The sequence below is a fragment of the Diabrotica virgifera genome, chromosome 8 (genome assembly GCF_917563875.1).
Source record: "Diabrotica virgifera virgifera chromosome 8, PGI_DIABVI_V3a".
Classification (NCBI taxonomy): domain Eukaryota; kingdom Metazoa; phylum Arthropoda; class Insecta; order Coleoptera; family Chrysomelidae; genus Diabrotica; species Diabrotica virgifera.
Genome location: NC_065450.1, coordinates 51,147,236 through 51,174,165, shown reverse-complemented (window position 1 = coordinate 51,174,165; position 26,930 = coordinate 51,147,236). Strand labels below are relative to the sequence as shown.

Sequence of the window (26,930 nt, the reverse complement as noted above, 5' to 3'; positions counted from 1 at the left end):
GTTAATAATGTATTTTCGAAAAACTTCAAATTAAAATCTGGAGTGCGGCAGGGATGTATAATATCCCCCATTCTATTCAATATATATAGTGAACACATTATGCGTCAAGTTTTGAGGAATGGCAAGGTGGAGCAACGATGGGAGGAAGAAAAATAAAAAACCTGCATTATGCTGATGACACTGTTATATTGGCGTCTTCACCAGAAGAACTGGAAGAAATTATGGATAGGCTAGGAACGGTGAGTACAGAATATGGTTTGAAAATAAATATACAGAAAACCAAGGTAATGATCATCGATAGAATCCGAAACAACCAACCGGAGATAAAAGACTTGGCAGGTTACGAAGTGGTCAGACAATTTAATTACTTAGACTCCGTTATTACTAACAGTGGAGGATGCGAAGACGAGATCCGTAGGTGCATCATAATGGCCAGATCGGCAACAGCCAAACTCACAAAAATATGGAAGAATACTGACATTACAAAAAACACAAAATTACGCCTTGTTCGAGCGTTAATATTTCCTATCGCCATCTACGCTTCAGAGACTTGGACCATCAAAAAAGCAGATGCAAAACGTATAATGGCATTTGAAATGTGGGTCTGCCGGAGAATGTTGCGCATACCATGGACCGCACATCGCACAAATAATTCAATATTAGCCGAACTTAACATAAAAACTAGACTCAGCACAACTATCAACCAAAATATACTGAGATATTTTGGACATATAACTAGCAGAAGGGAAGGCATGGAACGAATGATAGTTGAAGGCAACGTAGAGGGCAGAAGATCCAGAGGAAGATCTCCATTACGATGGTCGGACCAAATAAGGGACATGACTGGTTACTCGTTCTCCGAAGAAAAACAACACGCACAGGAGAGAGAGGATTGGATAGAAATAGTCAAACGACTTACATGACGCCACTACCTCCTTACGAAGGATAACAGATAGAGGAGGAGGAGGTAGGTGCAGCCATTTAATACCATGAGCGTTGCCATGAGTTTGTTTTCAAATCGACGTCAGATCGGATCGGATCGGAGAAATACGGATCCAATGTAGGTGCGGCCTAAGAAACCACCTATGTATATAATAGGTAAGGCGAATGAAACATGGTGTAGAAAGTGCGAAATGGAAGAAGAGACTGCTATACACATACTATGCCATTGCAATGTGCTAAGTGATGTAAGTCAGGAATTCACTGGTTAACTGAAATTTAAAGCAAAATAGATCCTAAAACTAAAACTACTAATAAAAAACTATCGGCTTTCGTTGAGGCCACAGAACTTTAGTATGATACGATTAATTCAAAAGATGGCATAACCCAGACATCCAAAGTGAAAGTTATCCTCCAACACCAAATTGTTCTATATGGTCCACATAATGTTCAGAAAAAATCACACCATTTTGAGCGTCGGGTTTGGAGGGGCGACGGGGGAGAAGTCGATAAATTCGTAGTTTTTTACGTTTTTCTTCAATATTTTTAAAACTGTGCGGTGTAGCATGAACCACCTTCTATAAAAAAATGTTCTACATTAAATTTGAAATAAAAAAGGCCCTATGCATAATCCTTCTAAAATTAACGGTTCCAAAGTTACGGAGGTAGTATACTATAATTGGTTCAAAAAATAAACATCCAAAGTAAAAGTTTTTCTCCAACACCAAATTGTTCTATATGGTCCACATATTGTTCAGTAAAAAGGTACACCATTTTGTGCGTCCGGTTTGGGGAGAGATGGGGAAGAAGTTGGTAAATTAGTAGTTTTTTTACGTTTTTCGTCAATATTTCTAAAACTATGCTTTAGTGTATACAATGTTCTATACAAAAATGTTTTACATAAAATTTAAAATAAAAAAAGAATGTGTGTGTACTTTGTACGCACGTAAGAAGTTATACTTCTAAATATGATTTCAATGAAATAAATATACTTTCGGACAGTTTATTTGTATTTTATTTAAATATTAAATTAATTTTTACCTACTACTTTCCAAAAATTTTTATTAAAACAATACCAAAAATTAAAAAAAGATTAGAAACACCAGAATTCGAACCGGAGACCTCTTGATCTCCAGCCCAACGCTCTACCACTGAGCTATACCCTTTTGTTTATACGGGCTACAATATTTCTCAGACATAGTGACAAACATACGAAGTGAATTATAAAATATTTTAAATATTACTTATTATCTTATTCCCGAGGTAGACAAGTCCAAATACACAAAAATTATAATAATATCTAGTTATTTATGCTATAAATGTTAAAAGCACAATTTTAAGGCACGTATGTGAAAGATTCGCTTCGCTCATTCTGCAATTCACATGAGTGCCTTAAAAATGTACTTTTTAACACCTATATCATACAATATTTTTTCTACAAACGTCTTATATATCAACAATTATAATTTATTCATTCTCAATTACAGGAAAATACCTACAAAAACTTTTACTTGAACTTGACTGACATTCCATTTTTATATTTTTCTTGACATTACATCAAAACTGCCTATACTGTCAATACGTAAATCATAACAACTATAGAATAACATCTACTTTTATTTTTGTATATTCTAACAAATTTTAATAGTTTTTTTCTACAAACGTGTTAAAAATGCAATAATACAGTTTAAATTAAACTTAAAAAAACCTTTTAAACCACCTATTTCAAATCGCGCAAGTTGTATTATTAATATTAATGTTAATAAATGAAATATAAATATTTTGACGTTTCACAATTTGACAATTCACTTTTAACTGCAGTGCCTTAAAATTTTTAAAGCACTGGTGCTTTAAAGTAGCATTTTTAACGCTCCTATGGAGTGCTATAAATTGCATTTTTAACACGTTTATAGAAAAATATATTTAAAAACACTAATATATCCTTTCCACGCCTTTTCTGGACTGATCAATACATAAATTAAAACATTTAGTAACGAACTCCATACTGTCTGTGTGCGCATGCGCGCAGATTAATAAAATTTCACCCTTAATCACGCCTAAAATGTATAACTTCAAAAAGGTCTTGTACATAATTGGTATAAAATTAACGGTTCCAGAGTTACGGAGGGTGAAAAGTGAGGTTTTCGATACTTTTTATATTTTTTGGGCAATTGATGATGATTTTGGGTGGTGAGGTTAACGTTTCTTCAAGGGCTTCTTTCACTAACATACAATCGGCCATTGAAATAGCAAATTTTATTTACAAATCACAATTCTGTTAAAGAAAATTTCCTTCACCAGTAATAATATTATAAATTGCCCAAAAAATATAAAAAGTATCGAAAACCTCCACTTTTACCTTCCGTAACTCTGGAACCGTTGATTTTATGACAATTATATATAGCAGGGGTCACCAATTAGCGGACCGCGGTCCGCATCCCGACCGTGGGCTAGTTTTGTGCGGACCGCGAATACATTCAGAATAGTGTTTTGAAAATCTTTGGTCATGCAATTGTGTACTATGTTAGGCTCAACTTATGGATGCGAAGCCGTTTTTTCAAGAATGAACTTTATTAAGAATCAGTACAGCTCTCAGCTAACAGATGAATATCTCAACTGCCTAATGAAAATCAGTTGCACTAAACTCATTCCAAACTTCATACAGGTTATACATTTTTTTTACAAAGAAAAAAAAATTTAAACAAATTAAAAATTATGTTTTTTGTCCCGAAAAATGTATTTTTAGGTTTTTTTTGGTGATTTTGAACAAAAAACAGGTCTTTTGTGATTTTTCTCAAAAGTTGATAGTTTTTGAGTTATAAGCGAGTTAAAATCTAAAAAGTGCGAAAGTACACATACGCATTTTCGAGGCTTGAAAACTCATGTGTAAATTAATTATTAGTGTACAAGTGCCTAAATTAAAGTTTCTACATTTAATTTCAAGATTCTAATGAGTAATCGGGGCTTATTTCAATATAGATCGTTGGTTTTTGTTTTTAATGGTTGATTGTTGCACTTTATGGTGCGTGTACATATACGTACTTATGCAAGAAATTCCCAACAAGTATGTACTTGAAATTTATTAAAATTTTATAACACATTATTAACATAGTTTTTTTTTTTAAATTTATCAACGCACCATATAGTGCGAGGCACCGCCGTGGCGGTTTACGGCGAAAGTGGACGCGCATAATTAACAATTAAAAACAACGTTCTAAATTGAAATAAGCGCCGGTTACTTATCAGAATATTGAAATTGAATGTTTAAGATTAAACTTCAATTTAGACACTTGAGAACCTCAAAAATAATAATTTACACATTAGTTTTCAAGTTTCGAAAATGCTAATTTTTTCATTTTTCAGATTTTAAATCGCTGAAAACTGTCAACTTTGAGAAAAATGAAGATCTTTTTTGTTTAAGATGACCCAAAAATTCTAAAACTATATTTTCGTGGGCAAAAAAGTGATATTTTGAATTAAAAAAAAATTTTAAACAATTTCTGCCCAAAAATTTCGCCCGGTACCCTTCTGATTTGTCTTCTTGTTAAGAATCCGCAAACAATCCGAATCAAAACAACCAGACACAGGCAGCATTAATCCGGACCCCGAAAGTGTCATAGGTACGGACTCTCAGAATATAATTGGTGACCCCTGATGTATAGGACCTTTTTTGTTTTAAATTTTATGTAGAATATTTTTGTATAGAACATTGTTTACGCTAAAGCATAGTTTTAGAAATATTGACGAAAAACTAAAAAAACTACTGATTTACCGACTTCTCCCCCATCTCCCCCCCCCCCAAACCAGACGCTCAAAATGGTGTAACTTTTTATTGAACAATATGTGGATCATATAGAACAATTTGGTGTTGGAGGAAAACTTTTACTTTGGATGTTTGGGTTAGGCCTTTTTTTGGACCAATTATACTATACTACCTCCGTAACTTTGGAACCGTTCATTTTAGAAGGATTATGCATAGGATCTTTTTTTATTTCAAATTGAATGTAGAACATTTTTGTATAGAAGGTTTATCGTACTAAACCGCACAGTTTTAGAAATATTGACGAAAAACGTAAAAAACTACGAATTTACCGATTTCTCCCCCCTCTCCTCCCCAAACCCGGCTCATAAAATGTTGTGACTTTTTTCTGAACATTATGTGGACCATATAGAACAATTTGGTGTTGGAAGATATCTTTCACTTTGGATGTCTGGGTTTGGGTCTAGTTATACCATACTATTATTAGAGTTTAAAGAAAAAACAAGATATAGTACAACGGCCTGACGACCAAGTACCAGAGACTAATGAGTCTCGCCTGATTTAAGAAAAAGAAGAATAAAATCTAGAAATAAGTTGCCGATGCACTTTTAATGATAAGAGGATAAGGGAAGTCTTAATGATGAATAACAAGATGACCCGAATAAAACATTATTTATTACTAAGAAATAGATAAGGGAATGCGAAATATCTAAGAAGTTTTATTCCCGGAGAAATAAACACTTCTCTTGTGACCAGTTTCTGGTTACGCTTGTATTCGTGGTTTCTATTACAGTGGAACCTCGATAAGTCGGCCTCCGATAACCCGGAAGTCCGGCTAACCCGGACCGGGTCATCAGACAAACATTTCAACAATAGAAATGTATGTATTATGTTAAAACATTTTATCTGTAGCCTCTTCTGGAATGTCTTAAAAATATCGAGATTCATTGATAAAACTTCGCTTCGACCATAATATAATATTTGAGAGATAATGGGTATTTGTGTAATTTGAACTATACGATAGTAAAAATGACTCATGGCACACGGCGGCGGCAGAGCGATGTTAATTATCGGGGCTATCGCAAACAACAGGCACCTGTTAGTTATTCCTTTATTTATTTCCAATTGTCTTTTAAAAATTTTTTTTTAAACAATGGTCTTTTAAACAATGAAAGAACCACTGTTCTTAAATAACATAACATTGTTCCGATGGCAGACGAAATTGACACAACCGAAACTGACTAGTTTTTTTACCTAGAAATGAACAATACTCTATACTGTCCATAGTCTATGTCTATACTATACTCTATACAACTATAGGTAAGTTAGATGTGTACTCTGCATATATATTTCATAACATTTTAATTATAACGGACTGTATCTATAAGTATACCGTATTTTATTAATTTTTACCATGCTCTCCGGCTAACCCGGATTTTAGATAACCCGGATCGGCCGCGGTCCCGATTAATCCGAGTTATCGAGGTTCCACTGTACTTGCAAACCAAACGAACGATGAATGAAATAAGACACGGGGACGTCTAAAATTTGCACTTCACCACCTGTCTATTCATCAAGGCAAAATTCTAACGAAATGTTTGTCCTTATAGGTACTCAGGAGTAAATTAATATAAAATGAAAATGAGAGACATCTTATTTCAATTCGTTCAGAGAGGACAATAAAGTTCAAGTTTGTGAGGTCGCCACTCCCCCATCTTGGAAAAGGGGTATAAAAAGTTTTCGCGCTGTATTTCGTAGCAAATTAAATTGTTTACAACTTTATTTATATTACTTTTTATCGTAAAGTGGGAAATAAAGAAGTTATAAACATTAAATAAACTGGCAATAAATGTGCATATTTCTTATTGCTGCTTTTTCGACCAATAACTTATTTTTATCGTATTCTTTATATTGTGTAAAACATATCACATACTCGTTTGCTGTTCTTTATTTTTAAATTTTCAATTCCAACATCTTTTTAAATGATTTTAAAATATCATTTAGTCTAAGATACGATATAAGGTCGATTTGCACCGATCTGCTTAATGGATAAAAATTATTGGATATGTAATTTAGCATGTTAACAATTACAAAAAACAAGGGTTACCCGAACTAATCTTGTTCTGACTATAATTAATTAATAACTAAAAAACGACATTTTTTTATAAATTAAAAAATTCGACCCGGGCAGATATTATTTCAGATTTTTTAGGTCATTCTAAATAAAAAAGGTCTTTTGTAATTTTTCTTTAAAGTTGATCGTTTTCCAGTTATGAACAATTTAAAACTGAAAAAAGAACGAAAGATGACGATTTTCAAGGCTCAAAAACATAAGTATAAAATATCATTTTTGAAATTACGAAGTACCTAAATTCAAGTTCAAACCTTATTCTATCAGTTCTTGATAAGTCTTTTGGACTTATTTCATTCTGAAACATTGTTTGTTAGTTGTTAATGCCCGTCTTTCCATAAGAAACCTTCCTCATTAACAATTAAAAAAATATGTTTTAGAATAAAACATGGCTAAAATTCTTATCGAGACCTGATAGAAAAAGGTTTGAACTTGAACCTATGTACTTGATGATTACAAAAATTATATTTTTTACTTGTGTTTTTGAGCCTTGAAAATTGTCATCTTTCATTCTTTTTTCAGTTTTAAAATTTTCAACAAAAGCCCTGCAGAAATAGCTATAACTACCTGAACATGAAAAGTAGTAGGAATCGGCAAAAAATTTGAAACTTTATTGATTATTTATGAAGCATTACGTAAACAATTAACGTAAAAAGTGAAATTATGTATAGTTCATATAATTAGCTACAATCTGCGAAAGTTTCAAGTTTCTTCATTGTAAAAAACAAGAGAGTTTAAGCATTTTCCGTTAAAATCGTGTTTTTATTTAACCCATAATTAATAAACATAAAAAAAATTATTGACTATTCGTGTACCTGTTGTTCCCGCGAATGCATATGTCTGCAAATTTTTAGTCATTTGCATTGAAGAAAAGGCACTCAAATTAACGTCTGAATATTTGACGCAAACTATTAGAAATACGTTTAAAAATGATGTGTGGCATCTCCAGGAATTGACACAATACCAAGAGAAATTCTGTAGTCAGCAGGTGATAAATGATTACATATTATCCATATGTAGTCATTTATCACCAGATGTGTTTATCAGTTGTACGCAGTGACGACTTATAAAAAAGGCATATATCTCATTTTAAAAATAACGGGAAAGAGGCCTTATTTTTATTAATAATCCTTTAAAACATTGTGAATAGAGCACAACATTGTATGCTAACGTACCTATATGCGAACTATACAATAAGAATCATGATACTGGAAGAATATAATAATTACTAATTACAAAGTTAAACCAGAAAACTGGAATCAGTTCTTAATAAAAAAGTGCCACCTGGACAAAGTAATAACTGATTTAAAAAAAAAAGAATGTGTGTGTACCTTGTACGACGTAAGAAGTTATACTTCTAAATATGATTTCAATGAAATAAATATACTTTCGGACAGTTTATTTGTATTTTATTTAAAGATTAATTTAATTTTTACTTACTACTTTCCAAACATTTTTATTAAAACAATACCAAAAATTAAAAAAGATTAGAAAACACGAGAATTAGAACCGGGGTCCTCTTGATTTCCAGTCCAACGCTCTACCACTGAGCTATACCCTTTTGATTATCCGGGCTACAAGATTTCTCAGACATAGTGACAAACAGACGAAGTGAATTATAAAATACTTTAAATATTACTTATTATCTTATTCCCGAGGTAGACAAGTCCAAATACACAAAAATTATAATAATAGTTATTTATGATATAAATGTTAAAAGTACAATTTTAAGGCACGTATGTGAAAGTTTCGTGTGAAAGATTCGCTTCGCTCATTCTGCAATTCACATGAGTGCCTTAAAAATGTACTTTTTAACACGTACCTATATCATACAATATTTTTTCAACAAACGTCTTATATATCAACAATTATAATTTATTCATTCTCAATAACAGGACAATAGCTACAAAAAGTTTTACTTGAACTTGACTGACATTCCATTTTTATATTTTTCTTGACATTATATCAAAACTGCCTATACTGTCAATACGTAAATCAGAATAAAACGTGTTAAAAATGCAATACAGTTTAAATTAAATTTTAAAAAACCTTTTAAACCACTTTTTTCAAATATTTTGACGTTTCACATTTTGACATTTCAGTTTTAACTGCAGTGCCTTAAAATTTTTAAAGCACCGGTGCTTTAAAGTAGCATTTTTAACGCTCCTATGGAGTGCTATAAATTGCATTTTTAACACGTTTGTAGAAAAATATATTTAAAAACACTAATATATTCTTTCCACACCTTTTCTGGACTGATAAATACATAAATTAAAACATTTAGTAACGAACTCCATACTGCCTGTGTGCGCATGCGCACAGAATAATAAAATTTCACCCTCAATGAAATCGCGCCTAAAGAAGTATAACTTCAAAAATTTAATAAGATTGTACGAACGTATTACACATCTACAGTCTACACCTACTATACATACTAAAAGCAGTTAGTCTTTTTTGTTGGAATTTCAAGAATTCAATAACACTAAATTTATTAAACCAGGTCATTCAACGATCTGTAATAATCTCTTTAGATTATAAAACGACCAAATTTTAATACAAAAATCATTTGCCTCCTGATGCGATCAAAATCGTATATTACTTCCTAAAAAGTAGCTACATGGGAGAAACCGGAGCTGTTTTAACGGAAAGACGTAAAACTAAAATGGTTGTAGACAAGCAATTAAATTCAACATAATATTACTAATCCACTGAGTATGTCACTTCAAATTAATTAAAGTTAGACCAAATAGTTTCTTTCGACAATATAATACCACTCATTTTTGAAAAAAATACTAACAACACATGATCGAATATGGTATAGTTAGTAGACCAGGGCATTTAGCACTAAAAACACCGGAATAAATCGATTTTTAAATACAGTTTATATCGACTTGCAACTTTTTGCATTATGTTCAGGATGATATCAAGAAAAAACTCGAAAGACGAAATTTGACGACAAAATATTTAAAAATTAACAACTCCTCTTATGATTTGTTAAACATTTTGGACAAATCTCATTGTTATCTAAATATTTTATAAATGACAAAGTAAAATTTTCGAAAGGAAATATTTACAGCTAGGTAAAATAAATACAGCGAGGTAAAGTTGAAAAATCATCAAAATTGCTTTTTCGCATTTTTGCATAAAATTTGATTTTTGAACATGTTCCACTAATTCTAGATAAAAATAAACTTCATATTCGGACTCAGCGACCTCGAAAACATAAAGAGTGACCAACATTGGTCATTCACCTTAAAGTTGATTTTCGTGGTCGGTATAACGTAATTTTAGGGGTTGCTGCCGCTCGCCTAAAGGGACAATGATAAAAACTTCTCACCTTGGTTGATATTTAAGTTTGGATTTAAATTAAAACTAATTTTCAAATTATGATAAAAATTCCCAAATAATATTGACTTACTTTACATGCATTAGGATTTCAATAAATGCTGATTTAAAAAGTTTAGGAGAGGGGGCCCGACGTCTTCCGTTTAGAGTTCAGGTTGGCGCATTTTTTTGAGCCAGTGCGGTCCTGGCGTAAAGCTACATGCAACAAATGCATCAATTTCGTCTCTCATGAACTATCAAACTTATTTTGTTTCAAAAAACTTTAACATCGAATTAACAGTGGTGAACGGCTGTAGCTCAGCGGCAAGGTACTGGCTTCATAAGGCACAGCGCACGAGTTCGATTCTCCCCACCAACAACGACCATTTCATCTCCAAAAATGATACAAGCCGTTCACCGTGGTTGAGAGGGTACGTAAGCCGTCGGACCCCCTAGGCTAGTTGTGCATCGACACTAGCTACTTCAAACAGGGATAAAAATGCAGTGGCGCCGGAACAATCAGAAAAGATCTCCCCGGAAAAAGTAATGTAAATTTTATTAATAAAAATGTATACCATTTTTATTCAGCTGCAATGCGAAGGCAAAACTGTTTTATTTTTTACTTAGTACAGAGAGCGCAAACCAGCACTCTAAATCGACGATTTTCGCCTCTTGTTGGAGAGTTGGAGGCATATCAGAGAGGCGTAGGTTTGCTGTTCTCTGCTCCAAGTGACAAAATACCGAGAGTTAGTTCTCGCACTGCAACTGACATTATGGAGTAGGTGCCTAGCGACATCTGCTAAATGATATAAGTACCAATCTGTAGACGGGGTTGTGAATTGCCAGTTTTAGAATTTCCTCTTGTCTTCACTGCATCATCCATTTGGCTTGCAATTTTTAAAAGCCATGGAAGTGTCACCAGGAAAATGGTCCAATAAGTTTTTCAATTGAATATCTTTTAAAAATATTTTTATTAGGTTGATAAATTTTATTACTTAATTATTATAGTAAATACACATTATTAATAAACTTTTTTTATATTTATTTCAATATTTTTCAGACTTGGTTTTACTACTAAAGTGATAATTCAATGTAAAAAATTTAAAAAATCTTTAGTCGCCATATGAACAAAATACTATAGAAAAATATATGTGAAATATATTTAAAAAGAAGTGGTCTTAAAAAAAGTACCATTACTTTTAGTATAGGAAAGGAATGTACCTACGCAAAATGAGTTTTTGCATAAACTCAGTAATATGTACTAAATTTGCTAAAATAAATTAAATGTTGGTGTTTCGAATTATACCGTTACTACGAATAGGTTATACATAGTTACGAAGTGTCGCCGTTACGAACTGATGGCGTTACGAATTTACGGCGTTACGAACTTGTGGGGATAAGAACTGTTGCGTTACGAGATGTCATGGAACCAAAATATTCCCGTTTTTTAAGTAAAATACCAAAAACCATCTTATAAATATTGCCCCACATTCCCCCAATCGATTACCATGATAGTTGTACATAATTTAGAATCATTATACTTACGAGATCCAGTGTACCATGGCGTTATGCCGTCCCAAAGAGTACATCGGCTTATTCCCATCAGAGCGAGCATAATAAATAAAAATGCAAAACACCTCCAATGGCCCATCGCCATCGTTTATTGCTCGAATGTTGCGGTTCGTGCACTGTCACTTTTCTTAATCAGTTATTTTAATCTATCCGGTTACCATTTTCTACCAATTACATTTTATCTTGCGGTATTATTCCGTTTTTAATATTACTCCCATGTGGAACGTACAAGAAGTTACCTAGACACATTACACATTGCACGCACTTTCCACTCAATTGTTATTATGTCACTCATAAATAAAATATTGATTTGCTGCTTAGTAAATAAATGTCCAACTTTGTTGGAGAATCTAGGTCATATAAAAAGAAATGAATATTACATTACTCTTATAATATTGTATTTGGAATTTTATATTATTTTAGCTTGTTTTAAAATTTTTCACATTTGAAAATGTTCTGAAACTGTTTTCTGAAATCCTTTTCAAAAAACACATCTTCAATACAACAGCCAAGAAATACAATATGATAATATCAGCAGAAAAATCCAAATGTATGACAACATCTAAATACCCATTACGATGTAAAATCGAAATTGATGGGAAAATAATAAAGCAGGAAGCAAAGTTATGATATCTGGGAATAGATATAACCAGTTACGGAGATGTTGAAGAGGAAGTACGACAACAAACCTTAAAAGCAAATAAAACGGCGGGATCTCTTAATGACATAATCTGGAAGAACAAACACCTAAGACAAGACACAAAAGCAAGAATCTATGAAGCAGCAATTAGACCTATATTTACATACACAGCGGAGACAAGACCTGACATATCTAAAATGAGACAACTACTAGGAAAAACAGAGATGAAAATACTCCGACGAATATCAGGGAAAAGTTTGTTGGATAGGGAGAGAAGCGAAAACATAAGAAAATCATGCAATGTAGAAGACATAAATGGATGGGTGACAAAATGGAAACAGGAGTGGAACAAACACATTAGTAGAATGGCAGAGGATAGGATAGTACGAATAGCACGAGATAAGTCACCATTTGAACGAAGAAATATTGTCAGACCAAGAAAAAGATGGTGCGATAATTTAAACAATTTAGGAGGCTAATATTGAAGAAGAAACAGGCTTTAATGCCTACATACAAGAAAGAAGAAGTAGAAGAAGCTTTCAAAAAATCTTATTTAACTTAGGGAATTTTCATCAACAACCAAAGTTGTTTAAAGTTATTATTATAAACAACCTTGGATATAATAACAACTCCCTATACAGGGTGAGTCATGAGGAACTGTACATACTCCTACCTCGTATAGAGGCCCCTATGGGGAATAACAAATGACCATTAAAAAGTGTCTGCTCCCATTGTTTAATAATATACAGGGCGAGTTTCGCATTTTGACAGAAATTTGTATTCGTCATCATTTTTGAACGGTCAGATCGATGTGTCTCTTATTTTGGTAAATCGTTACACTATTGCCACCTAATCAACTGATTTATTCAAACTAGAAAAAAATCAGGCCCGGCTTTAAAAAATTAGTTCGTTTGGGTCTTAGAAAAAATTTCACCCTGTATAAGCTTTTTGAAAACTCTAATATGAATTTTACAAATTAGACAAATAGGCAATTAAAATAACATATTAATTTTTTTCCGCACACGATTGCTTAATTTTTTATAAAAAAATTAAATTTGATTATGAATTAAAAGTTTGGTAAAGTGAACCATAGATTTAAAAAAATTTATTTTTTTTGAACAAATATTTAATTTATGTTACCACCAATCAACTGATTTATTCAAACAAGAAAAAAATCAGGCCCGGATTTAAAAAATAAGTTCGTTTTGGTCTTAGAAAAAATTTCACCCTGTATACGCTTTTTGAAAACTCTAATATGATTTTTACAAATTAGACAAATAGGCAATTAAAATGGCATATTTATTTTTTTCCCCACACGATTACTTAATTTTTTATAAAAAAAATCAAATTTGACTATGAATAATTAAAAGTTTGGTAAAGTGAACCATAGATTAAAAAAAATAACTTTTATTACAAAAATGAATTTTTTTTGAACAAATATTTAATTTATGTTACCACCAATCAACTGATTTATTCAAACAAGAAAAAAATCAGGCCCGGATTTAAAAAATAAGTTCGTTTTGGTCTTAGAAAAAATTTCACCCTGTATACGCTTTTTGAAAACTCTAATATGATTTTTACAAATTAGACAAATAGGCAATTAAAATGGCATATTTATTTTTTTCCCCACACGATTACTTAATTTTTTATAAAAAAAATCAAATTTGACTATGAATAATTAAAAGTTTGGTAAAGTGAACCATAGATTAAAAAAAAATAACTTTTATTACAAAAATGAATTTTTTTTGAACAAATATTTAATTTATGTTACCACCAATCAACTGATTTATTCAAACAAGAAAAAATCAGGCCCGGATTTAAAAAATAAGTTCGTTTTAGTCTTAGAAAAAATTTCACCCTGTATACGCTTTTTGAAAACTCTAATATGATTTTTACAAATTAGACAAATAGGCAATTAAAATGGCATATTTATTTTTTTCCCCACACGATTACTTAATTTTTTATAAAAAAATTAAATTTGACTATGAATAATTAAAAGTTTGGTAAAGTGGTTAAATTTAAAAAAATAACTTTTATTACAAAAATGAATTTTGTTTGAACAAATATTTAATTTATGCTATCACCCAATCAACTGATTTATTCAAACTGGAAAAAGATCAGGCCCGGATTTAAAAAATTAGTTTGTTTGGGTCTTAGAAAAAATTTTACCTTGTATACGTTTTTTGAAAACTCTAATATTGATTTTACAAATAAGACAAATAGGCAATTAAAATGGCATATTTATTTTTTCCCCGCACGATTACTTATTTTTTTATTAAAAAATCAAATTTGACTATGCATAAAAAGTTTGGCAAAGTTTTTGCATAGATTTAAAAAAATTAACTTTTTTTACAAAAATTAATTTACAAAAACAACGTTTTTCTTAAAATTAAAAGTTTTACCATTTTTTTTTTCTATAACACGTCTAGATCTAAAACTTCCCATAACACTTCTTTTGGACTCTATAGTTTAACATAGACGTAATCAAATTGATAAATTTTAAATTTTTCCACCTAATTTTTGCGATTTAAAAGTTTGCAACTTTTACAAGAAGAACACTGAAAGTCTACAACAATTTTCATAGTCTTCATAATGGTAAGAGGTATGTGCTGTAAAAATTTCAGAAAAAAAATATTGAAATGGAACAGAGTTGTAGCGAGTTAAACCGTGAGTTCATTTTTTTTTTCATTTTTAGAAAATTCCGATTTTGACAAATTTGATTTTTTATCTACGACTGATACATAATATATGTATTATACTTGTGGTGTTTGCAATATAATGCCATATAATAATCCCTTAGGGATTAATAATGCGGGATTAATAGCTATTAATCCCTCTGGCACAACAATCACAAAATTCACCACGGAAACAAAATAATCAACCTCAAAAAGTGTCACTGTCAAACGAATAGTATATTTGACAGTTTGTGTTGAGATGGACGAAAATGAAGAATCTTTTAATTGTACACCACCAGAAATTGTAGAACTAGCTACAGCAACAGCATCTACCTTAATACCTGAAACATAATATATGTATTATATATAATGTATATAATTATATTGCAAACACCACAAGTATAATACATATATTATGTATCAGTCGTAGATAAAAATCTTAAATTAATTAATTTGTCGTAGATAAAGTAGAGTATACTACTCGCAATAATGGCTCTCATTCCCTCGGAATGTTACTCCCCCGCCGCTAACGCGGCTCGGTTCGTAAATATTCCTCGGGAATAATAGCCATCATTATTGACTCGTGGTATAATCTACTATTAATAAAAAAATTAAGTAATCGTGTGGGGAAAAAATAAATATGCCATTTTAATTTCCTATTTGTCTTATTTGTAAAATTCATATTAGAGTTTTCAAAAAGCGTATACAGGGTGAAATTTTTTCTAAGACCAAAATGAACTAATTTTTTAAATCCGGACCTGATTTTTCTCTAGTTTGAATAAATCAGTTGATTGGATGGTAACATAAATTACTTATTTGTGCAAAAAAAATGAATTTTTGTAATAAAAGTTATTTTTTTTAAATCTATGGTTCACTTTACCAAACTTTTAATTCATAGTGAAATTTGATTTTTTATAAAAAATTAAGTAATCGTATGCGGAAAAAAATAAATATGCCATTTTAATTGCCTATTTGTCTAATTTGTAAAATTCATATTAGAGTTTTCAAAAGGCGTATACAGGGTGAAATTTGTTCTAAGACCCAAACGAACTAATTTTTTTAAAGCCGGACCTGATTTTTTTCTAGTTTGAATAAATTAGTTGATTAGGTGGTAATAGTGTAACGATTGGCCAAAATAAGAAACACATCGATCTGACCGTTCAAAAATTATGACGAATACAAATTTCTGTCAAAATGCGAAACTCGCCCTGTATATTATTAAACAATGGGAACAGACACTTTTTAATGGTCATTTGTTATTCCCCATAGGAGCCTCTATTGGGACCGTGCAAGTTTGGCAAAGCGACCTCTATTTCTACGCTCTGTACTTTTATTCGCACTTTTAATTATATTGGCCAATTATATTAGTCCTGGTTGCTGGATAATTGTCAAGGCCATAGTCCAAAAAAATAATAAGAAGAAAAAATAAGATGCAGGTTATGTTATGCAAACGTAAACAATTGTATGTAGTAAATAAAATTAGTTATTAAAATGCAGTACTGCAAGCAAAATACAATTAATTAAATTTACCTTTATATAATAATTGCATATCATATCAATATTGTGGAGCAATATATAATTTTTCTGCTTCAATGACAGAAGGTATGAAATATACGTCAATTTGACAATTTCAATTGACAATATGAATTATTTAAGATAGTTGTAATATTTCTCCGCGACTCGCGCACGGTCGTTTCTCGTTTCCCTTCCAAGTACTTGCACACCGCGAATAGAGGTAGGAGTATCTACAGTTCCTCATGACTCACCCTGTATTAAAATAATGCTCTTCCTCAGGCAAATATTATCTAGGCCCGATTTCGAAAGACAGGGATCTTCCCTTTCAACCGCGATTTGTTTCAAGAAATTGATTTTGCACCATCAATCGCGACAAACAGGCCCAATTCAAATGCTACTAAAGAGATAGCACTTCTAATCTGACCAACACAACACTAGACTTGCACATAATGACGAAATTTCACCTTCGTTATTAAATGAGGATCCACTTTCATTCAGCGCTAGTAGTGAAGTCCAACTGATACCTAAAATAGAGCATCAAATAAACAAGCTGCATCACAGCCATTTACTAACAAATATTGAAACATCGCAGTACGCCCAGCCAATCCTAAAAAGGAAACATTGATTGACCGTCAAATACCTCAACCACTTGAAATCACCGAGCTCTAAGCAAGAAAAACACCGCCCAAAAAAACACCTCTAGAAGCTCAGACCTCATCAAGTCTGTGTTCTGGCATGAGACATTAAGGACCTAACCTAAAGCTTCTCCTATAAAACTAGAAAACAAAGGTCGAAAAACCAAAAAGTCCGCGATCTAGACAGGTACTCCTGAAAAGAAGCTTCTAGAAAAGAGCATGAAGAGCGACAGAAACGGTTGAAAAATTAACAACGAAGAAAAAAGTACTTGATAAAAGTACTTCTACTGGAAAGATAAGCATAGTCAAATAGAGAGGAAAATCGAGGAAATTGAAAACTGATATACCACACCATTATCAGAAGACTATTATTGTCTTATTTGCTTATATATGTATCTATGTATTTTGCGAGTTGGTCTGGAGATAGTTGGATTTACTGTCAAGGGGTGTTCACTGTCGATGAATCTGATTAAATATAAGGAAAAATTTTTGCTTAAACGCAGATTTCGTTGACTTGTTTTGTTTAATTATTACTGAGTGAGAGATTATTTTTGTTTGACGAATTGTGTACCTATGACATTATGCTTTGTTGGCTACCAGAAGGCATTCGATTGGCGGGTAGAAAATTCTCCAATTTAAGATTTGCTGATGGCACTATTCGTAATGAACAAGAAATATTAGATCTCCTAGAGTAGAGTTGACGTACATCTCTTTAATGCCACATTTTCTTTGAAACGTGTTGGAGAAGAATGCTGTGCATACCTTGGACAACTCATCGGACAAACGTTTCCATTCTTAACCATCTTGACATTAACAAAAGGCTGTTCACAATGTACCTTTGGCCACGTGATCCGTAGAGTTGATGATAATTTAGAGAGATTTGTTTCTGGAAACGTCCCAGGGAGAAGACCAAAAGGGTGGTCATCAACCAGATAGTCCGACCAAATTTAGAATTTAGCGGGCCACTCATTTTGCGAAACCCTTAGATCCACTGAAGAATGAAGATAGATAGAATATTTGAGGAAATCACGATACACTGTAATAGGAAAACGACAAGAGATAGAAGAGAGAGAGAGAGAGAGAGAGAGAGAGAGAGAGAGAGAGAGAGAGAGAGAGAGAGAGAGAGAGAGAGAGAGAGAGAGAGAATAACGAATGTACTTCTTGTCCATCTTCCTTTATTTCTCATATTCATTAGCAACTTCCACGTCTCTAGCAACCGTGATTCAACCGGATTATATGTATAGCTAAGCTCAGGACCAAGACGATTACAAAAGAGTGGTTCAGATGGTTAGCGCTCCACAAACACCTTAGTTCCATTAGGTAAGGTAATTGGCCTGGATCCCGGGTACTAAAAAAAGTTTATTACTAACAAGCTGAAAATTTGTTAATAGCTTAACAGTGTCTAATCTCCGCCAAGAACACGGTCTGGGCATTTAATGAACATCAAGAAGACAAAATTTATGAGAATATCTAAAACTTAAAGACATAACGAGAAATATTCATTTATTTCATTTATAAAAAGGTATGTTCTTTGATTTAATTTGTTCTTATAAATTGTACAGATTATAGTCGTGTAGATAATAATATCATTAATAATATTAAATATTATATAAATCATTTTTTGTTCGATTATAGCGCCATCTATCAACAACTAGAATACATGTTATAAATGATTTTAATCACGGACGTACCTTTTTTCTGTCACTTCCAACTTAATGTGTTAGAAAGAAATCAAAAAACTGTAACACTCAAAGATGCCTGTGAGAAGGAGATTACCTACATTGCTAATATATTATTGTGTATCAATTTGGCAATCAAAGATAGAATAAAAATTTAATTTTTTTAATATAACGCGGGCACATAAATTTGATACACCCTGTATATTGATTTGTAAATATTTATTAGAAGTTACATTTCACGTAGTAGGTTTCTCCTTAATGAGTTTTTCCATGGAGAATTAAAGACATCGGTAAATAAGTAAAGTGAAAGGAACATTTATTTAGGATTTTAATTTAAAAAGTTTGCTTTGTTATTACGGGAAAGGTAAAACCACAGGTAATTTTAATTATTAGTTTTTAGAAAAATAAAGGTAGAGAGATTTGGAATTTTAAGGCTGTTTGTTTAAACACAAAAATTTATATAATTTCCGAAAAGTGATTAGTTGAGTAGACGTATTGTTTGAAAGAATGGCTGGGTTTGTCGAATGGAAAAGAGAAATGTTTCTGATTGGCTTGGCAATTTGGAAGGGGGAAAGAGAGGTTTTGAATGTTGAGACAGTTTGAAAAAAAAAAGATTATTGCGTTACCGGCATCCGAGAGGAGCAGTCAAAAGTTTTCGTGAGTAGTTCAGAAGCAAGTACTAGTGGTTGTGTTGATAGTGAGAGTAGCTGAAAAGTGGAACGAGAGACAAATCAAATCGAGAAGAAATACCTCTTTGATTCTGTAAAGTCCAAGAGAGTAAGTTACAAGAATTATCGTTATTAAAATTATTTGTGACACCAAGTAAAAAAAGATACTTGGGTCTCAGGAGATTATTGTTGAGAGAAAGAGAGGAGAGAGATTTGGAGTTTATTGAACGAGTCCTGGTCAAAGGAAGCCTGGCTTGTGTTTTGGAGAAATAGTTGCTGGTATGCTGCTGGATTTTTGCTGAGAACGGAGAGGGCTTTGAATGGTAGCCTAACATAATCAACAAGGAGGAGCTGTTTGGGTCAAGAGGAGACATCATTGTGTGTGAATAAAAAAGGTCAGTCAATAACCTATGTGATAGATTTTCTTTATAATCAGAAGTTAAATTTTTTACGTAAAAGCAAATGAATTTAAGGTTCCAACATTTCAAAAATTTAATAGGAAGTATAATTAATTTTGCGAATACCAAATTTGTTTGTTTAGCTTGTTTTATTAATGGTATCAAGAACAAAGAGATAAATATTTGTTTGAATTAGTTTAATTTATATGGTAAAAGTTTCTTTTGGACAGTTATGCCCACAGGATTTAATTGATAAATTTACAGAGCATTGCTTTTGATAATAAAGATATTTGTATGTGCTTATTTATGATATTTCTATTTATTTCCTTTTCCTATTTTATCCCGATAAGGATCAACTAAGAGATACTGAAGCCACGACAAAGGATAAGTATAACCTAAGATAATTTGATTACATTTTTTTATGACAAAAGGCACCCTGAGATTTTTTTCTTAATATTTTTTATGTATGATTTGCGACAATTAAATAATTAATCAAATAAATACTAATTAATATAAAAGTAATAGAAAGCAGATCATAACAATATATATGCAATCTTACTATTCGATTCCAGCAATAAAATAGCTGGTAAATAACTTTTCCCAAAAATGGCCTTTGTTTTGATAATCTGCCCACACTAGATGTAATTAATTAATACATTAGAATAAAATTACTTGTAAACTTGTTCTTGAATTTACAACTCTTAATAAAATAATCAGGGAGTATTACTTCAACATAAATCTACAGATATTTTACATTTTTTAAGTCTTCCTACCCAATGTCTGTTATTGAAGTAAAGTAATTGTATATTATTATATGAGAGCCATTTTTTGCTAATAGGTGCTTGAGGACACTGGAGATAAATTAAAATGGAATTTATTTTCTTTTTCCTTCGTGACGTGTCTCCAAGGTAGTAAATTACCGACTAACGACCAAAGTGATGTTTTAAAAGTCTTTTGACGTCTAGAAACTTATTTGAAACGGAATTTTTTATTTTAAGAATAGTCCATTGACTCACGGTAAAATATTGCAAAACCTGTGAATATTAAAGAAGCTCTTGGATTGACAAGAAAATTGGCATACACATAGATAACATGTGAAAGAAAAAAAGTGATATTGTGCCGATGTGTGCTTTTACCCTGGGGGTGAGTACCACGCATCCCCGGGGCTCAAAATAAGTCCGGAAGTGGAAAAACTGACTAATTCTAAGCAACTTTTTTTCTATTTGGCCTGGATCTGGCGTATCAAAAAAAGGTTATTAATAGCAAGCTGAAAATTTGTTAATACCTTAACGGTGTCTAGTCGGACAAACTTTGATGTACGGGAACACTGGAACAGGGGAAGTTTTAATTGTGTAAATAAATAAAAAATGGTATATGTATGAAGCCTGTCGATCCAATAGAAGCAGAGTTGTAGCTAATGAAAAGTTTGTTCTTATTCGTCAAATTAAAAATCGAATAATCATCATCAGTAGCTCGACAACCCTTTTTGGGTCCTGGCTTGTTCTAGGATTTTCCTCTATTCTGTTCTGTTCCTTACTTTGTTCTTCCAGTGGGTAATCTCAAGTGTTTTCAGATCTTGTTCCACTTGTTCCATGTATCTAAGTTTGGGTCTTCCCTTTGACCTTCTCTCTACTGGTGCTTGCCTCATTATATGTTTTGGTGTTTCGGTCTCCAACATCCGTTCAACATGGCCCATCCAGCGCAGACGTCCGATTTTTATGGATGTTATGACGTCGGGTTCGTTGTATGCTGCGTATAGTTCAAAATTATATCTTCTGCGCCATACGTCATTTTCTTTCACCCCTTATATATGTGTCTGAGGATTTTTCGTTCAAAATTCAAACGTACCTAATAAGTTCACCTAATAAGTTCTCATCGCTTTTCGACAGTGTCCATGTCTCTGATCCATATATAAGGACCGGTTTTATCAGGGTTTTGTATATTTTGCATTTGGTTTTTCTCGTGATGTTGTTAGATCTTAGATATTTAATTAGTCCATTATATGTTTTATTAGCAATATGTATTCTTCTCTTGACTTCTTCGCTGACATTGTTCCTAGATATGTAAAATTTTTTACGCTTTCGATGTTATAGTCTCCTATTCTCAGATTCTGTAGGTTTCTTTGGCCTGTCGATTTGCTGGCCTTCATGTATTTGGTTTTTATTTTATTAATATTTAGGCCACTGTTTTGTGCCGCTCTTTCTATCGCATTAAATGCTCCTATCATTTCTCTTTTGCTTCTAGCTACGATACCAACATCATATGCAAATGCCAATATTTGTACACTTTTTGTTATTATTGTTTCTCTGGTGTTCACTTTTGACTCTCTAATTATTTTCTCTAATATGATATTGAATGGAATACAGGATATAGGGCATCTTCCTGTCGTTCTAACATGTATTGTATCTGTTAGTGCGTTTTGAATTCGAATTTGGCTCTGTACTTTAAGTGTTTCTTTTACTATATCAATGAGTTAAGTTGGAATAAAATAGTTGAATTAAAAATCGAATATTTTAATGTAAAATAACCAAAAGTAAAAAAGCACTTTTCGTGGAAAACTCATCATAACTTCTTTAAAGTTGATCTTTTTTTTTTGAAAAAAAAAGTCGTAAAAATCACCCCCTAATTAATATCCCAAAGGAAATTAGTCGTTATTGCTTCACAATTTACTTTACTTATAGTAGGAAAAATTGAAAGATTATCCATGAACCAACATGTAATACAAGCTGTATTTTCCTGTGACCGTGTCACAAAAAAAATTGGCCAGCGCAAAAACATGTAATACTTATCGTCCTAGAGGTAAAACTCACTAAGTGCACTTTTTTGAGATTTTGACATTTTCATCAATTTGAACTCAATACGCTACTGCCCAGCTCTGGAGAAGTCACTTGGGGCTCTAACCCTTCTAATTGCTGAAATAATTTATGGCACAATTCGCTAAGTGTATTATTGTGAATTTAGGTTTCAGGGCAAAACTCATTAAAACGTATTATTGCACTTAGTGAATTTTTCCTTCCAATATGGAGTACAATATTGTGAATTTAGGTTTCAGGGCAAAACTCATTAAAACTTATTATTGCACTTAGTGAATTTTTCCTTACAATCTGTAATGCCGAATCGGTACTTAGTGATCTTTCAAACAATACATTAGATAACATAATCTATTTTGTGATTAAGCAGACGACTTGTGTGTTACATTGTATTGTTGAAACTGTACATTATATTGGTGTGCATTATCTGTTCGGCGATTAATTAAAGAAATATGAGAATAAATTTATTTGTAACCGTGATAGCAAAGAATATAGACCTTATAGAAGGGTACTGCACTGTAACTTTTTAGCATAGGATTTTGTGCACCAACTGAGTTGGTGCATGTGGCCTGACAATGACTACGTTATTTTCAAGGGACAAATAAATGTGACTATCTGTTCCATTCAAACTCTTCTTCTAGGAGAGTATATATTCTTTGGTGATAGCTTACATAAAGGGTAACATAATCTATTTTGCAATTAAGCAGGCGACTTTTGTGGCTGTCATAAATGCCGAAAGAATTGCATTTATTTTCGAAAAACGAAACTTATTCATTTTTAAATAATAGACTTATTTTTGATAGTTCGTTTGTTGTAAGTCAGCGAAATTTTATGGAGACAAATTCATTAACTTCTCAATATCCAATAATTATGTTCAAGGAAAAACTCATCAAGTACAATGTGTAGTTAAGTGAGATTTACCTCTAATAGGATATCAATATCCAATAATTTTGTTCATGGAAAAACTCATTAAATCTAATATTGATTGTAAAATAGTTCCTGTGACGAAATATGGCTTGAATTATCTGTTTTTATTTATTCTTTAAAGTTGCTTTAAAAAAATTCCAATATTCAAGTCAGGTGAATTTAAAAAACAATTTGTACCTTTAAATCGATTTTTCTCCACTTTCTGAAAAGTGTAGTTAGTGAGTTTTACCTCTAATAGGACGTTATCTAAACTGTTCTTTTAATAATGGTACTGGTTCATTATTTTCTGGAATAAAGAAAAGATGTGTTTAATAAGATCGCTCATGCGTAATCTTTCATTTTTCCGACTGTATATATTTTTATATGGTCTGTAAGTTTCATCTGTTTCATCTGTAAATGCTTATTTTTGCGAAAAGTTGCCTTTAACGTAAAAAATAGAAATTTTGAGAAACATCACCTTTTATTCAAAATAACTTACAAATTATTAGTGATAGCACAAATCTCTAAGAGTAAAAAATGTAGGTTTTGCTTTTCTGAATATTTTGGATTTTTTGGAAAAGACTGAGCGTATTTGCTGTTTTAACGCCAATCGTTGTCGAATAAAATGTTAAATTTAGTAGGTACTTAATAACATATTTTTTACTTTTGAAAACTTTTCTGGAGATTTCTTTTATAACCTATTATATAGGGTGTCGCAAAATTAGCGGGACGGTCGAATATTTCGCGAAATGAAAATGGGATCGAAAAACTGGAGGTAACTTTAAAATCTGAAATAGGAACCCACATTTTTTATTGCAGATTTGGATTCCCCTCATAAAATAAGCAACTTTTATTTGAGATATTTTTTTGAATTATGGATAGATGGCGCTATAATCGAAAAAAAAACGCATAGGTAAATTATAGAAACGGTCTAATCTCGAGAAATACACTTCCAAATGAAAAACAAAGAAACACATGTTTAATCTTTTTCAAAAACCTATCGAATGTCACCAAACACGACTCCCACTCCACACCCTGGAGGTGGGGTTGGGGGTAATTCTAAAATCTTAAATGAGAATCCCTTTTTTTATTGCAGTTCTGGATTCGTCATGATGAAAGAAAAAGTAACAATTATTTGAAACATTTTTTAGAATTGTTGATAGATGAGATGGTGCTAATAAATCATATTTTTCCGATTACAGCGCCATCTCTTAACAAATCTGCAACAGGAGTTCCTATTTAAAATTTTAAAATGACACCCCATCTCCAGGGGATAGATTGGAGGGTCGTGTTTGGTATTTTTCGATAGGTTTTTGAAAAATATTAAACACGTATTTTTTGGTTTTTCATTTGGAACTACATTTTTGTCGATGATATTAGATCGTTTCTATAATTTGCCGATGGTGTCACGATAAATCGTTTTTTTTCCGATTATAGTGCCATCTATCCAGAATTGGAAAAAATGTCACCAATAAAAGTTGATTATTTTTACGTAAAAAATCCAAATCTGCAATAAAAAATGGTTTTTAAAATTTTCAATGGGGTTTTCAATTAACATTTTAAAGTTACCCCCCCACCCCCACCTCACCTCCAGGGATTGGAGTCGGTGGTCGTGTTTACTATTATTCGATAGATTTCTGAAAACTATTAAACAAGTATTTTTCAGTTTTTCGATCTGATATTCATTACGACACCCTGTACGTATATCACACATTATGTAAGTTGTAATCATATATTCAGAATTTCATTGCAAATCAAGTATTGAGTTGAAATATTTATTTTTCTCGTACAATCAGTATTGATTTCTATTTCAATGTAATAGTTTACAAAAAAATTGTTTTTATCTTACAAATGATTGATTACAATGTCGCTTATTTCCGACATGACTAACATAATATCAAAGTTAGCATTTTATTTTTAGTAACTTTTTCCTTATAGTAGATAAATACCATATACACTGCAAAGTATGGATTTTTTTCTGTAGAAAAATAACTAGCTTTTTTGCAGAATTTAAAAAAAAATATTTACCTTAACCTATTCTTGCAAACATTATTAATTAACGATTAACCATTTCAATTTTGCAATAACTATCAAGTGAAATTTCTTGAAATTATTACAGCTGAATATTTGTAATATTGTCTTCACTCTCAACTGAAATTAAAGTTTTTTGCATTTTTAGAAAAAATATTAATAATTTTCAAAAAATAGACTTTTGAAGATATGTTTGCAATAATTAAGCAACAAATTAACAAAAGTACCTTTACTTACAAACTCTCATTTTAAAGGATTCTCTTTTTCGATAAAATTTTCTCACTTTTCCTTATTATTTACTGGTCTTCACCTTTAGTATTTAAAATCAAATAGCGATCATACATTGGTTTATATTGTTTATAAGTAAAAAAGATGTTTCTTTTGCATATATTTTGTTCATTACATATTGTTTTCACCGAATTTATCAACAGCAGTAGTTGTTAAATAAGTACATACCTGTATCAAAGGTGTCACGAAAATGGCTTTTATTTTGCTATATGTCCAGATAACAGCATAAGGTTTTTTCGGGTTTATTACTATATTATGAAAACTAAAACAACTAGAAGGAGACTTTTGATGTCGAAACTGTCTAGTACAATTGATTATATGAAATCAAATTTGTTACTATCGAATAAAGTCGTTGTAAAAAATGATTTAACACTTACGAGGCAAAACATCAGCGCGCTGAAAACGCGTTCCAAGATTGCAGCTTTAATTTTGAATATTTTGTCGAGATATTCGGCTCACATATTCCTAATATATGTATGTACAGTATGTAGTAAAGAATGGCGGTACAGAGCTCAATTTCATAAATATGTTAGTATGTAGAAATTACTCTATAATTAAATAAAATATTATAAAGACGAGTCTGTACCGCCATTAAGAAGAACAAAAAACATACTTTCTTTAAATAAACGTTTTTATCCTATGCCTAGATTTTGTGTCACATTGGAATTACTAAAAATCGATTATCTATAACAAAAAATCGAATTTGACTGACTTGGCAACATTTAGAGCGCCTCTGAGTATATTAATTGTTGTTATCATATCACTATATCGTGCCTTCGTTTTTGATAGTATAGTGTCACTGTCACTGTCGTACTGCCGACGGACTGTTGAAAGTGCGCAGAACCTTCGAAAAAAAAATATTGATGACGTAGCCTCTTAAAAACCAATTTATTCTTCAATCTTAAAGCGTATAATATACATAAAATTGTCTCTACAAGAGGCATTTTTTTTTAATCCAC

At 31.7% G+C, this 26,930-nt stretch overlaps 1 protein-coding gene across 5 annotated transcripts in view; it reads right to left on the bottom strand.

Moving 5' to 3' along the window:
- LOC126890664 (laminin subunit gamma-1-like) overlaps window positions 1-26,930 on the bottom strand; it is a 260,245-nt gene that overhangs the window by 98,969 nt on the left and 134,346 nt on the right. For 2 of the 5 annotated variants that reach the window (XM_050659784.1, XM_050659782.1), the window contains exon 2: window positions 11,700-12,076. The exons of 1 other annotated variant lie outside the window; for it this stretch is intronic. In XM_050659784.1, coding sequence (XP_050515741.1) covers window positions 11,700-11,811 — 112 coding nt within the window. In that variant the 5' untranslated portion in view covers window positions 11,812-12,076. The remainder of the gene's footprint in view (window positions 1-11,699; window positions 12,077-26,930) is intronic. 2 more of the 5 variants (XM_050659785.1, XM_050659783.1) reach the window with 1 other exon arrangement.